Source organism: Mastacembelus armatus, chromosome 10 (assembly GCF_900324485.2).
Source record: "Mastacembelus armatus chromosome 10, fMasArm1.2, whole genome shotgun sequence".
Lineage (NCBI taxonomy): Eukaryota > Metazoa > Chordata > Actinopteri > Synbranchiformes > Mastacembelidae > Mastacembelus > Mastacembelus armatus.
In genome coordinates this window covers 4,565,915-4,582,004 of record NC_046642.1, presented here as the reverse complement: position 1 = coordinate 4,582,004, position 16,090 = coordinate 4,565,915, and the positions used below count along the sequence as shown (strand labels likewise).

The following is a 16,090-nucleotide window of genomic DNA, read 5'->3' as shown; positions in this document are numbered from 1 at the left end:
GAGCACACACACACACACACACACACACACGCACAGACACACGCACAGACACACACACAAGGACAACACAGTCATGCACGCAGAGATCTTACTTGAACTTTGCAAGACTGCAAAACTGAGTGTAGGTCTTGCGGGAACAGGAAACGACTTCCCTCCTCCCCCGTTCAATTCTGCCCCCCTCCCTCTCTTCCTCTCTCCTCCTCCTCCTCCTCCTCCTCCAGCACCACGCTATAGCAGAGAACTAGGCAGGCCAACTTGCAGAGTGCAGCTCAGCCTCGACAGCGGCTGCTTCCCACTGGGGGTCTTCAGAGAGCATCGCACTCCCATGTGCGCTGCTGTGCCCGCTGGATGTTGAAATCGCGCCGTGCACCTCGCCAGGAGCCACCATGTCCAATCCAACCCACGACCCGTTCTACTCGTCTCCGTTCGGACCCTTCTACAGGAGACACTCGCCCTACATGGTCCAGCCCGAGTATCGGATCTACGAGATGAACAAGCGGCTGCAGGCGCGCACAGAGGTGAGCCGACCGGAGGTATCCGCTGCTCGGTCCCGTTTCGTGGTACCGGTATGAGGTGTAGCGAGGCTGTGGGGGTCCGGTGCGGAGAGGAGGGTAGAGATGTAGGAGCTGGACAGAGAGAGGGGCTCGGGTCGGTCTGAAGGTCCGTCAGTCAGGAGATACAGATGTGATGCCAAAGTGCCAAACATTCCTGAGGTGAAAGTAAACAGGCTCCGGTGTGTAGACTTCGCTGCATAAAACATCCTCCTCCGGGGGGATCTGTGTTACAGACCAGGCGCAAGTTTTAAGTTGAAAAAACGTGATTTGTGGAAGAGATGCGTTCACGTGGCCAATTAACAACACTTAGATTAAGTGTCTGACAGTCGCGGGACACACCTGATGTAGGTGTGACTAAATAGCAAACATATGGAGATGTTTTACTAAAAAAACATTAGAAGACTCATCACTATTCTACCATATTGACCAACTCATAGCGATGTGACATAATTATAAAGAAAGTTATATAAACATAATCAAGTCTTAAGTACACAAAGGAACTTAGAAAGTCTAAAACACTGTTCAAGTGTAGTCAGGCTGAATAGTGTGAGGCAAAGTTTTCACGTGCATTCACCTCATTTGCATACATTTACATATCGCCCGGATTTTACATATTTGCATTCTGCTTCTAGTCTGGTAAAAACTGCATCAGCTGAAGCCAAACAGGCCCAACTAAAATGTGGAGAGTTTGCCCACTGTGAACTAGTGAAGGGTTTATGGTAGAATAATGCACCCTGTGATTTATGATTCATCTGTGTGTGTGTGGATGAAGTTTTCTCAGTGAGAGCGACCCTGATTGCATATTAAGATGATCAGAATATAATTGCACGGGGAACGGGGACATTCATGCATGGGGACATGAATTTCATGTCAGTTTCCTGATGCTTCAACTAGTTGTGCGCTAAGCGAGTGTGGTGTACAGTGTCATTCAGACTGAACCTTTGGTGATCCCACTGTGAATTAGATAGCAAGCATCTGTCTTCAGCATCTGTTCTGTGATCACAAATGCGTATATCTGCAGATAAAAAGTTCATCCAACATGTCAAGCTCTTCTCTCCCTGGATCGTCACAGGGATAGTAGGCAGCAGAATTCACAGTAATGCATCTTTTATCAGCTTAACTGTTCACATTTTGGAGTATAAATGTTAGGGCTGCAACTAAGGATTATTTTCATTATTGAGCCATAGAACATCAACATATAACAAAAAACGCCAGTCATAAGTTCCTAGAGCTCATGGTGGACTTCTCATTATCTGACCTATCACCCAGAGCCCAAATATGATAGGTTATCATCACAGGAAAGTGATCAAACTAGATCATCTACACACTGGAGAAGCTAGGACCAGTGAATTTAGCCATTTTTGCCTAAAATTTCCATCACAGTTTATTCATTAGCAAAACACATGCCAATTAATTTTCTATTGATCAACTATATAATATTATAAACAATGTGACTTGTGGTTGTAGTTGGAAGCTTTAGGGTTGGAGTACAATTCCTGCAAAGGCAATAAAAACAGAAGTGTTTTGGATAAATATATTCATTAAATGATTTAATGAGAAATTTTTGGAGTTATTGTGGAAATAATATTTTGAAGCAAGACTCCAGCTGGGTTACTGCTGCAGCTTGCAGAATGATGCTGACTTTCCTAAAGAGGAGCTTGCAACTATAAGCAGACCAAGGCAATGTTGCTGAGATGCAACGGCCCAGTCTGATGCATTATTCATATCGAGTGGTCCAAGCCCCAGTGGACCTCAACTCCCATACCACATATACCAAGACACCAAGTGCAGTCACCTTGGGCGCGTGCACACACACACACACACAAACACATGTGCACAGACATAGACATACCAGGACACGTGCACATTAATGCACCGCCAGATGTGTTTGCAGCACAAACACATTCAGCTGGTAACAAAAATGAATAAGTTGCATGGTGTGAGCGCGCAGACACACGTTATATAGGCACACATCAGTTTAAACTGCTACCTTCATCTCTTCTGACTAAATTGTATAATTGTATAATAGTGTAACTATTTTTTTCCTGTTGGTGTTCATACTGTCATTCTCCTCATGTTTCTCTTTCTCTCTTTGGAGGCAGATTGTATAATATGTCTTCTCTTTAGCAAAGGGGTTATTGTTTGATTAAAATGCAGGTGGTGAATGTAATCAGAAAGCTGTAGCATCTTATAGTGGGAAATAAATGGCTGGAGTTTAACAATTTGTTTGCATCCAGATGTGTCATACAGCTCACTTCAGGCTTTTAACAAAATTATATAGTAATTATCCTCATGAATGCAAAATCTAGCCATCAATTTACACAAACCTATTGCATGTGGAAACATATTGAGAGGCAAAAACGATTGTAATAGCGCTGCATGTACTATATAATACCTACTTGTGCCTTTTACTTTAAGACAGAAAAGGGAAATACTGCAAAAATATTGTCTCTGCTTCATGAAACAGACTTACTGGAGCTGTTTACTCCCTGTAAAGTGTGGTTAGCTGCTGGTCCCTTAATGATGATGTGTGCCTGAAGGGTAATTCTGCAGCTTCTTTTATCACTGAGCCGTTGCTCAGTCCATCTCCTATAAGATGACTGTAAAAGTCAGCTTGCATTTAGAGCATGTCAGGAGCAGTGCAGGGTCAGCATCGTGTTGTTTCAAAACAGGAAGTTTGGGATGTTTCCTGCAAAGAAAATCTGGATTCCATTTGAAGAAAACAGCTGAATTGTCCTGCTGGATAGTTTCTTGAATATTTCATCAAGGTTTTGCTACTACCAGGGTTTCAGATCCACATCCTTTTATGTTTAATAGTTAAACCTCTGTCAGTGAAGTATAGGTTTGACAAACTCTAGCTTGCTAAGGCTTGTTTGCATTGGCTTTACTTCCCACTGATCTCCTTACTGTACTGTCTGTCTAAACATTTTTACAATAATTGAATTTTTTTTTCTTCAAATTTTCTCCCTTTTTTTAGACCTCATTAAAATCTGATGCATAGAAAAGTACTGAAGTGGTAATCCTTCCCTTTTAAATTAACATTAAGCCTTGCTGTTGTAAGAATATACTGTATTTTGTGTTCCATAGATTATATAGTATATTTTTTTTATAATGGCAGATTAAAAAATGTGTTATTTTATCCAAATCAATGTGATTAGTGTTGCTTGGGGTCAGTTATACCCTGGACAGATTTATTTATCAGATAGACGTCTTATAACAAAAAAAGATTATCTTGGATTTGGAAATGATCCATTCAGCACCGGGTACAGATGTAGATCTGTTGGATGTAGCCACCTTTTACAGCTAAAGTCTCAAGAAGTGATGCAACATTTTCTGTAACATATGCTCAGTTCAAAATCATGATTTTGTTTATTTGTAGAGTTACCCTCTGTTAACTAGCACAAGCACACGAATCATGAAGCACCAAGGCAATAAAGCAAGGTTAAGTATGTTTCCTTCGGTGTTAAAGAGGCTCAGAGGTCTCCAGGACGGAAATCCTTTCATGTATCATATGAAGGTGCTTTTTTATTGTAGCCTTTTTAAAAAATTGCTCTCAAAATGCAGCAGAAGTCATAAAGTATCTTAAAGAAATCCAAAGAACATATAATAGTGAATTATGTTTGTGTGAAGCTACGTCTTTAAGACATTGTTTAGCTGGGTTTGTTACTATATTTTGTTGATCCAGTCAAAAAGATTTCATGCTTGCAAACAGCAGCCTTGTCAGAATTATCACCCGAGTAAAGATGCTGAATATTGTGAAAAGACTGCCATTGTTAAGGATAAGAATAGCTGGGAGCGTACTTAACATCGTGCTCACTGGCAGGCCATCGAAGCAAAATGACTCACTATAGTTTCAATCCCCATTTTTAACAGGGGAACTGACTAAGCATCTGTGTGACACCTCCTTTTGGAAAAGTGTTGAAGGAGTAGAGTGAAGTCACTCTTTTCTTAGAAATTCTTCCATTTGTCTTATTCATGAGTGTGCTTTTGATTTTGCTTGGCTTGTGGTGCAACTGCACTGTCAAACACAGGACTCAGGGACTTGACACTTGGAGGATACTGACTTACCCCGAGAGGAAGCTATATTGAAATCTATAGTACAAGCTCAAAGCAGCTACTCTTCAGGAAGTGAAATAAGAAGTTGTTGGAATTAGACAGAAACACATAGTTTAGATTTTAATCTTTTGATTTAACATCTTAGACACAGTGCTGTTGTAATGGACTGGAACTTTAAGTGGACAATGTTTGCAGTTATATTTCTGAGCCATTTTAAAAGTCAGAGAAATGAACTTTACAAGGAAAGCTCGACCCTCAGATGCTTTTGTGCTATTAGAGATGGTGATTTTTAGAGCATTACAGAGGTTGCTTTATGAGTTGCACTGTAGGTGCAGAGAGCTATAGTGTAGTGTTGCAACTAGTGATCATTTACGTTATTAATCATTTGTTCTATAAAATCTCAGAATCCATGGTGAATCTTCAAATGTCTCATCTGACCAGTAACTATATTCCATTTATAATGATATAAAACAAAGAAACTCTCTCACCAAAGAAACGAGGTCACAACTTAGGGGACTTTTCTAAAGCACATGTTTTCATTGTTATAATGCTTGTTTTATTCAACCAACAATCCAGAACCTAAAGTTATTCAATTTACTATCACATACAAGGTAGAGAAGCAGTTAAATCCTTTTAGTTCTATTATTCTGAAGATGATATCAGGGCTGGAACAAACAATTATTTTATTATCGATGAGTTAATCACCTTTTTCTCAATGAATCACTGATGTGTTTGGTTTATAAAATTCTTTAAGGCCCCAATTTGTTTCAATATTCAGTTAACTTTCATCTAAAATAAAGAAAGCACAAAAAAAATTAAAAATAGTTTACAACTATTATTGTATTATTTAATTAAACAAACAAAAAAAACTGAATTGTGATTTGAAACATTAAGACACTGATATTTTAGACAATTACTAGTTACTTGTTAGGTTCATTAATGAAACAAATCATTTCATTGTTAGGCAGGATTCTTCCTTTAAAGCATGCGAGGGACTGTTTGTTTGTTTGTTCTGTCTTTACACCTGCCATAACCCTAAAGTACATATGGAAATAAGGAAGAAAAAAAATCTAATGGCACAACAAGTCCTGTGTTTGTCTGGGATCAGTGCTCACCTTTGAACTGATAACTGTGCTGCAGCTTAAGCAGCCCTGCTCCTGTGATGACTCGGGATCTGTTTCTATCCCAACCTTATTACCTGCTCCATTCATACTTATTACCTGCCTGGCTGTATTTCTGCACCGTGCTGACTGCTATCCCATTACCTTCATTTTACACAATGTGAACCCGCTGTGACCTGGCAATCTAAACAGGCTTTGATGTGGATTTGATGCTATGCATACGGTGTGACCACATTGTTTCTGTGCTGTCGCTCGGGGGGCACTGGCCTTGCCGTACGGAGGCAGCTGCAATGATTTGTGGGGGAATTTGACACTTAAGCATATGCAAATGTGGTGGCGGATTAACATTCAGAGGAGGAGCTTGGTCGACCTCAGCCGGTGTAAGGCCATTAGCATAGAGGACATTAATATTCAGCGGCAGAGAGCGGGGACACAGAATAACACTGTAAGTAAAACTACAACACAGAGGGTGAGACAGAATGAAAACAAAAGCATTTTAATGGAGGCACCATAATAATGCCAACAGGGCTGCGTTCAGAAACCTCTCTGCTGCTGCTGACAGTGGGTCTAATGGTCACACTCTTCCTCAGCGGATAGACATGCAATCAGTAACAGTGATTGGCAGGCCATTCATTGGATTCTTGTGTCTATTGCGCATAGTTAGTCTCATTTTCATTATTCAAATGGGCCCACAGACCTGACTCATTGGCTCAACTGTGGAACTGGAGGAACTGGAGTGTTCATTATGGCAAAATCCCTTGTTCCTGTCAGGGGCAAAGTGGATCTGTTCCCATCAGCACTACGTGTCAGATTGACATGATTAGGCTTATGATGTAGAGGTCAAGTTGGCACTGAGCTGTGAGATTTCACAGTGAGGGATTAAAGATGAGCCACCAAGAACACACCGGGAGATTTATTCTCCTAAAATACATAAACCAAACCTTCTTCTGAACTGAGAAACATTTCAGGTGTGTGCGTATTTGGTAGCATGCACAGTTTATGCAGTGTACACGTGTGAAACTCTCAGAAAGTGATTACAAAAAATGTGTTGAGGATCACGGTACCTTATCTGAACCATTATAGTTGGATTTATCAGAGAAAACAAGTCACTATACAAATAAGCTTCCCTTTAAAATTAATTATTAGAAATATATTAGGTATACCGTAGGTCTCATAAAACCAGCCTCAGTTATGCTGGAAATCTTTACAGCTAATTTATTCATTATTTAACAAGAAGGTATTAACTGGTGCTGAGATTAACACTGTCTGCTAAATTCTCGAGTACATTTGAAAGTAAAGATAATTTTCAGCCAGATATCACCAGTTATATTATTGGACATTAAATGCCCTCCCATACAATAAAACAACAAAACAATGGAAAATATGCTTGAAATAAGTCTATAACATTTGATATTTAGTTGGCTCAGGGCTGACTAAAACATTGTTATTGTTTATTTCTCTACCAGCTGAGTCTGTAATATGTGTTGTTATTATGATTCACAGACTTATTGATAGTGAACAAACATCTGTTTTGGTGGACTCGTAAAATGTTGCTCAGAGCTCATACGTTGAAAACAAAAACATTTTATATTTTCATAATGCTGCCAGTCACTGAAAGGACTGAATCGCATTAGCTTCTGCTTCCTTTAGTTAACTCTCTGCCGACATCCTCCTTCTAAATAAATGAATAATACTGTTAAAAGATGAGCAGACGGGTTTTGAAAAGAAAAGGAAAAAAACCTTATCCTGTGGTCAAAACTGTGGTTATAGCTAAATACCCTTTTATGTTTTTCCTTTTATTTTTTAGAAAGCTGCTTGTTGGTGTAAAATTGTGGAGTAGAGACAGAAAGGACAAAATCAGAAATGAAATATTCAGGCTATTCCTGTGCATATTCTCTACAGGTAAACATGCAAAGTATTAGCGCAGTTAAAACACTCTGCTGTGTTTTCCCTGGCTATGGATGACAGGAATTAATGTATATATACAGGTCACAGCATATGAACATGCTGCCACAATAACAGCAACACTCTCTATTCCAAGAGTCATTAGTACTGCAGCTGCTAAATAAAAAAACTTGTTCTTTTACATGTCTGTAATTTATTATTTATTAATAATATTTCAGATTACATCAAATGCGAAAATGATGTGACAATAAAAATAAAGGATTCTCATATTGTTCAACCTACAGAGAATAATCACCTGAATCTGCAGCTTCCCTTGGCCTAATGAAGCTTTACAGTGAGTTATTGTTTAGCTTTCTATCCCACAACTATTTTCGCAGAATAAGCTCTAAAAACACATTGTACGCTACCTGCTCAGCATTAAACAACAAAGTTAGCAACTAGCTGGTGAACATAGTGAGACATGTAGCAGCCTAAGACCTAGATGTTTCCTCTGGGAGTCAGTAGAGCCCAAATCAGCTACAAGAGAGTGAATATTGGCCTTAAATTCATTAGGAGGCCAGAAACCCAAGTCCAAATTAATGATAATGTTGTTCCAAATCACCTGGATGTGTAAATAAGCAGCTGCTATAATCATACATGTATGGCAAGTGTTCACATCTTGTGGTGTGTATTCCTCTTATCAATAAGTCTTTCAATAAATAAAAGGATAGATGTGGTACACTTGAAAATGAGCCCAGTTAACAATTTTAAAACCATTAAAAAGCCATTTTTTTCACAACTGCGGGCACAGAAACTAAAAACTAAAAGCACCAGAAAAATAAATAAATATTGAAAATGCTTTGACCTCTCCTTCAGTTCATTGATTCAATACTTTTTTGTGTGAATCATGAGTCAAACCTATTATAGAACCAGCCTTGAGAAACAAACTAGTTTTCGAAATCTAACATAAGTTCAGTGCCCCCTCCCCCCTTCCCTTTTAAAACAATGGAGGTACAGTATATATGTAGGTTATCATTTCAGAATTAGCATAAACCTATGTAACTTTTTCACAATGGTCTAGTCGTTACAGTAAAACATATACTTGCTTTTATCACAGTATTCTAAGTTGCTTTTTGTCTTGGTTTTGAGTATATTGCTTTCAAATTAAAATTAAATTGGGCAAATCCATATATTTAATATTATCAATATTATCAACTTTACTTCACTTTTTATTGAATAGGATGCTCTGAGAGGATGTTACCAGAAAATCATATGAAAAAAAAAAAAAAGACCTTTGGTCAAACAATGAGCGTCAGTCACATCCAGCAGGATATTCAGACAATAGACCCACCTTTTTCCTGGCCCTTTCCCATGGTTCCTTCCAGGCTGCACGGTTGCTCAGATAACAGAGAAGACAGGCGGGACTGTGGTTCATCTATGTCCTGTTGTTCAGCCTCCACAGTGTAGTAACAGAGTCATTCCCAAAACACAGAGGTGACTCGTTGGATCATTGCATCCTAATAACCATGTGTCCTGTTTAAGAGTCTTTGAGTGAGACAGTGAACCCTGCCGCCCTGAGCATGGTTTACTGTTTAAAACCAAACTCTAAAATTCATATATTAAACAGTAACTAGATACTTAAATTGTACTGCAGTGATCCATTATAGTGCTCTTGTTATTTTGTTTTTTATTTTGAAGGGTTGTCAGTTTCTGGCCCATTTAGACAATGAATTAGATTAAATCAAATCAAGCTGTATTTATAAAGCACATTTAAAACAACAGGAGTTGACCAAAGTGTTGCACATAGTGAACCACACTGAAGAAATGTGGATACAAGCAGTAGAACACTGAAATAATGAAGACACAGCGGTGTTAGAGGTTAAGAACTAGTAATAAAATAACCCAATAAAATTTAATTTAAATAAAAGAACCACCAGGGGCAACTAAAAGCCATAGTGAACATATGCGTCTGATGATTATTTTTAAAAATATCATTGGAAGGTGAACTTCTAATCCAAAAAGAGAGGCTATTCCAGAGCTTTGCTGTGGCAAACTGCTGGCACACAGTCCTCCTTACCTCATAACCTTGATCTTGGAGCAGTTAAAATTGTTCTGATGATCTTAAAAGTCATGAAATGGACTAATGATGAAAAAGTTCTGAAATATCCTCTTGGTGCCAACCCACGTATGGCTTTACAAACAAATAAAAAAACCTCAAAATCAATTCTAAATTGAAATCAGTTTAGATAGTGTCAGTCATTGTTGTTGTTGTCATTGTCTTCTGTCTACAGTCATTCCAGCAGCTCTGTGAGACGGTAATTAGACACAGAGGAGCTTTGACCTAAATGCTAATGCTAACACTGTCACAGTGACAATACTTACATGTTCGTTTTTAGCAGGTATGGTGCTGATCATGTTCATCATATTAATTCAGCATGTTAGCAGGCTAATATTGGCCAAGCAGAAAGTAGTATAGTAAACAGCTGGAGCTAATGGGAATGTCATTGTTTTTTACAGGGATTTGGTTATAAACCGATGTGATTTTGTCTTGATGGTGAAGTTTAACTTATTGAATTTTTGCACCTTTGCCTGAGTTTGTCATAATTATTCTACAATTTGCTTTTCAGTCTTTGCACTGTCCTCTACTGTGTTTAAAAGGGGTAGACTTCATTTTTATGCAGACATAAAATTAGCTGGTGGAACGAAGTTTACTTCATTCCTTTAAAACTGATTGGCTTTTTGATGCCATTTAGCTCAAAGAAAGCTATGCACTGAACAGAAAAATATTTTAGCTTATAATATTTAGTCACTGAGCAGACAGGAGACACACATTGCGTTTCAGGTTAGTTTCACAGGAGTTCTGCTGTGTGCTGGTTTCTCCATATTTTGTCATTTTGCTGATCAGCTGTTTGAAGTTTACAGTTCTTCCTGTGGGATGAATTTAACTATTTTGAATAAATAGGGAATTCAGTGCAGACTATCAATGGCCTGCATGGTCTGTTTTTATTTACATATTTATTTTTAATGTAAATTTAGTCCAGAAACTTCTGCTGAGCAGTCATGCTTCACTTTAGTATATAAGTAACCTTCAGGGCTTGAATGAAAAGCTTTTAGTCAGTCACAAGCTGTTTGCCAAAACATCCTGCATGTAGCCAAGCGTCTGCCCTGCTGAAGTGTCATTAAACAAGACACTAAATGCCCAACAACAGCTCGACAACCCTGTGAGCATTGTAGCTGATCCTGGCCTCTGGTCTCTCAAGAGAGGATTTAGTTTTCATATCAAGAAATCCATTATCATTCTTACAAGAAGCACGTAGAAAATGTTGGTTTACAGTGATGATTTCAGATTGTACTTTCACATGAGAGGGATGTCTAATCCAAAGGAATCACATTGTCAGTGCGACATAACAGATGAGATGAGCTCAGTAAAACTTACTCTTCAGCTGGTGGATATTATGTTCATATTTTGCGGTGCTGAGGCTTTAACACAATAAGGATCAACAGCTTCATGGCATAAAGCACCACTGCAACAAGGCACATGCACCAATCTTTAATTATTTTTGGTGGAGTTAAAGTCGCACAGTGATAACGAAGATATTTAGGAATTATTATTTAATTTTAGTTCTGCAAATATTTAAACAATAAAAAATACTGTGGCCTCCATCAAAAAAGGTTAGATTAATGTATATAGTGAATCAGTAAAAGGTTATATGGTAATTTAATACATAGCTAAATAGTAAAATGTGTTTATATGTGTTATATGTGTTTTTTAAATTTTATTACAAAATTAAATAATTCAGTTGCTTTTTGTTGACTTTATTTTTCCATTGCCCATTTCAGGCTTTTTGAGTGCAGTGACTTAAAAAAACAGTTTGCAGCAAAACAGATCGATTTAGGATTTTGTTCCAAAATATTGTGAGCACAGAAAGCCTCAGCAATTGTATTTCATATTAACCAGCAGTATGCTGCTAAATACCCTCTTTCAGTACTGCACTTTCAGTGTGGTCCCATTCATCAGCCTAACGAGCAACAGGTAAGCATGTGTTTAAAGCAGGCACTAACATGGCAACATCACAGCAGAGCACATTAAGTTAAACTGAACAATATCAGTGGATTTGATGAAATCCAGTATTGATCGGGGTTTTTGTTAGGCTGTGGGAGGAAGTGTGTCGTGTGCTGATTATTTATTGGTCTAATTAGCTCAACAGGGGGGGCTACAGCCTACATTGTTAGAATAGTGTTAAGTGTGTCCAAATAACAACCTGAATCCTTTTCTTGTGACTGTAATTTCTGTGTGCGGTAAATAATTTTATGTCACTGTTGTGTCATTTATGCAGTTTATTATTGAAGTATTTTTTCATCCTTATTGATATTCATTTTAACTTAACATGGTACTCTGTTCTTGTGTTTTAGCCAGTTATATTGACTTACTACTGTTTGTCTCAAATAAGCTGAGATAAATATTTAAAAAACAAACACATCAGGCTGCATCCAGTGATCCCAGATCCCAAAGTATAGCCGCCAAAACAGGCTGGTCGGCCAAATCCAAGTTAGTTCTGATCCACTTCTCTCACCTTTGAAACTTGAATTTTTGCTTGACAAACTATTTAATTTGTTGTAAACTATCAATATTATTGATGCCTAATTTTCTGTTAACTATGACAGCTTTAACTATTTTGTGCAGTATTTTGTGTTTCTGTTTTGTGGAGAAATATATATTTTTTAAACTTTGATTATCCTGACCAATGGCACAATGATTTTACTGCTGATGTGACCACTTCATGCAGGTTTACTGGTTTAAAACAGTGTTTTGACACTGATCTTGGTTATATACTGTAACATAAACAACCTGCTGCTTGTAACTGAGAATATGGGAACAGTGTCTAAGTACATTAGCAGACATGCAGTCAAATTGACTGACCTCATTTATTGGGAGAAAGTTCATTCATGGTGAACACACAGTGGCTGTTCAAGGGCAATGACTTGTTTTTTTCCCACCAGTGCATTTATTTCTTTTCATCTGCATAATGCTTGGCTGGTGGCTATACGGTGGCCGAATGCAGAACATGTTAAGTTTGCATTATATGAAAACACATGAGACCCAGGAGGATAAGCCTATGCTGATATTCAACATTAGTGTGCACTAAGTCTGACATGATTAACGTGGTGTTGGCCATGGAGTCTAAAGGGGTGGTTCTTCTACTTAATAGTCCCTTAAAAGATACAGTACATGTGTGGTTATTTTTTATTCTAGGGACCACCATGTCTGGGGAGGTGTTTTGCACACAGGTCATACTGTTCTGATTCATTCACTGTTCTGTTCAGCAAATCCAGTCTTATGCTGTTATGTTGTTCTTTTTTAGGACCACATTTTTGGTGTTGGTGAATAAATGATCAATCAGTATTTAAATTGTTGATTAATTAAATATCAGTTCATCAACTCAGTTATTCAGTCAACTAATTGTTGAGCAGTGATCAATTTATGATAATATTCTTCATCCAAAATAAATGAATTTGAATTAAGGTTATTAAACTTTTAATTTAAATGTTTTGTTCATCAGTGACCTCCAGCATGCAATCAGACTATAGCTATCTGGCCAAAGACCTGTTCCAGACATGCAGTCATTGCGTCTGTTATGCTCCCCAATAACCTGAAAATGTTTGAATCTTTGACAACAGTAAAACTTCCTTGGCCCACCAGTCAGGCAGGCTACGTACTGTGCAGAAACTGAATGGGGTTTCTCCAAGGTTAAGGCCTCAGACACGCCTACACTCTTGGAAGCTTTTCTGCCAAAAGAAGCTTGAAGCAATGGTGAAAAAATAGAGACTAACAAAAGCCAGCTAGGAAAGCGGTTTGTGTTTAACAGAGACATTAGTGGTTTATGGACTGTTAGAAAGATAGAGTGAGTGAGATAAAACTATGGTCTCCTTTTATGATTGTGTAGACTCAATGCACACAATTTCTAAACAGTAAATAAAGATAGATGCATTAAACATAAAGCAAGAATTTATGCATACTGTGTATGCATAAATACATGTACATGCAGTACACAGGTGTATTGTTGTGTATGCATGTAGAGTAAAACTTCTTTGTGTGTTTTCTTTTGCCACATTGTGTTATCTGCCTGCCCATCCCGTATGGATGTTGCTGTATGTGAGGACTTAACCCTAAGTTCTGTTGCTATTTACTGAGGATCCTCCCTATGCTGTCCCTCCAATCCCCTGGATTTCTTGTAAATCCCCAGGGCCTGGCCAATGCTGGTGATTTGTGGTTGGCTACTGGGCAATTGACACATTGATAAATCCCCCTCAGATGGGGTACGATGTGTTTGAATCAATAGAGCCTTATCGGCTGACGGCCGTCATGGCTGCGACCATGTCGGTTCACCCCGGGTCCCTCCGAGCTGGCCTGATTTGTAGCATTTGACAACAAACATCGTCACGCCACGTGGTTCGTCACAGAGTCCACGGGCATAAATGAAGGCAGGACATTGTCTGTCAGAGAGCAGCGGCGGAGGAGATGGGAGACAGACAGAGAGAGTGAGGTGGATATAAAGAGAGACAGATAAAGGAAAAAAAAAGGCTCATAGGATATTGGAAGATGGAACAGTGCAGACTTCTTTTTTCATAGTAAATGTGTCATTTACAATTGTATAAAGTGCTACAAATGTCAGAATAAAAGTAAAGCTCCTAACATTTCCTGCTGTAGTTGAGGGATTGAAATTGAAGACAGCATCCACATCACCATGTGCCTCCTCTGTGGCTTGTTCAGCTCCAGCCAGAGGATTCATATGGCTTCTTTCTACTGGGCAAGCTTTAGCTGTTCTCCAGCTCGCCTGGCTTGTATCCAGCTTCTCCTCTGTCTTGAGATTTGTGCCAAAACTGGCCAGTCCACCACGGAGCCAGTCACATTTCACAACTTGGCATGGTGCTAGCCAAAAGCTGCCCAAAAGCTCCAGTTTGGAGGATTAATGATTACCAATTCTAACCAGAACTTTCCCTACATATAATAGAAAAGTTGCGAGCAAGATTGAGCTTTATTAGCTGGTGCCACTAAATGTGTGTTTAATTTATAAAATAAGTGATTTGGAGAAGAGCAATAAAACTGCCAAGTGCCATTTGTTTTATTGTGAATCCTGAAACTAAAGGCTGTTCATGTTGCATGAAATGCAATGTGATATTTTCAGATTCCTCTGTTGTCTGCGTTGGAGGCTTTTCAACAGAGACACAAACTAAACCACATCATCTATGTTTGAACCCTGCTGGGCTGAGCAGAGCTAATGGAGACAAGACAATAGACACACTGCTGTCAACTCTGCTCTTTGTGAAATACATGCTCTTTATTTTTTGGGTGGTTTCAGGCCCTAGTCAAATATCAGTAGACTGCCAAAATGAACTATACTGAGTTAGAGCAGAAAATATTATTTTGTAAAAAGGTTCAGTTAATACAAAATATCACCAGCCTTATTCTTCCAGTTCTGCACTGTTGAAATTGAATTAAACAGCTACACACTCTCTCTCTCTCTCTCTCTCTCTCTCATGACTCCTAAGGAAGAGACCTTGGTTGTGACTGACAAGATTTACTAAAGAAAGTGTGCAACAAAAATGCAAAATAAGTGCACATAAAATAACTGGCAATGCTCCTTTTAAACAGTTAAACCTACTATCTCATTTACTGTATACATCAGGCAATAGCTAAACATTCCCGATCACAGACAACACAATACAGCTTAAAGTTCACAATAGTCTATTGTCTATATGTTAACAGAGATATAATATTAAGAGTCAGTCTAACAAAGATACACTAACAGAAAACAGAATGACGGGTGAAACGCTGCAGGAGTCAGAATGGGGGGGGGGGTTAACTAAGCCTCTTCTGTAAAACTGAATAAGGGGGATTTTAAAAAAGACGGTATTTTGTAAAACAGAGAAGAGAGAGAGCTTAAGTAAAACACTTTTCATTAAAATAGTAAGAGGAAGCTTAATGAATAACGGAGTCTATAAAACAGAGTGATGGGAGCCCTCAGGATGACAGCACTCGAAAAATTTATCTCCAGCACTAAATCCAGGCAGTTTATGTCAAAATGGAAATCACACTTTTTCATGAAATCCTCCAACCTCTTTTAGCAGCAGGGAAAGTTCAACACAGCCATTCAGGTGAAATACTGTTTTGGGTTTGGCACCACAACAGCATGAAGATGCTGAAATGAAAGAATAAGGCTGCTGATATTCTGTATTTTGTCATTGGCAGCAAATCCCATAAAACCAAAACCAACAATAAATTTAGTTCACCAACTAGTGTTGTCTGTGTAGCCAAAGCCTGATATATAGCTTATTCTTCTGTGCAATAGATAGTGTTGGAAGAAGTGCTCAAAACCTTTAGTTCAATAATAATCCTAAAGTCCTGGATTCCAATTTTTACTCAAGTAATAGTACAAAAGAAGAGACAGCTAATTGTACTTAAAGTAATACAGA

At 38.4% G+C, this 16,090-nt stretch overlaps 1 protein-coding gene across 6 annotated transcripts in view; it reads left to right on the top strand.

The window, feature by feature from the left end:
- The first annotated feature begins 249 nt into the window (after positions 1–249).
- Positions 250–16,090, top strand: part of ldb2a (LIM domain binding 2a) — an 81,789-nt gene continuing 65,948 nt past the window's right edge. For all 6 annotated transcript variants that reach the window (XM_026330264.2, XM_026330263.2, XM_026330262.2 and 3 more), the window contains exon 1: positions 250–518. In XM_026330264.2, the coding sequence (XP_026186049.1) occupies positions 387–518 (132 nt within the window). In that variant the 5' untranslated portion in view covers positions 250–386. The remainder of the gene's footprint in view (positions 519–16,090) is intronic.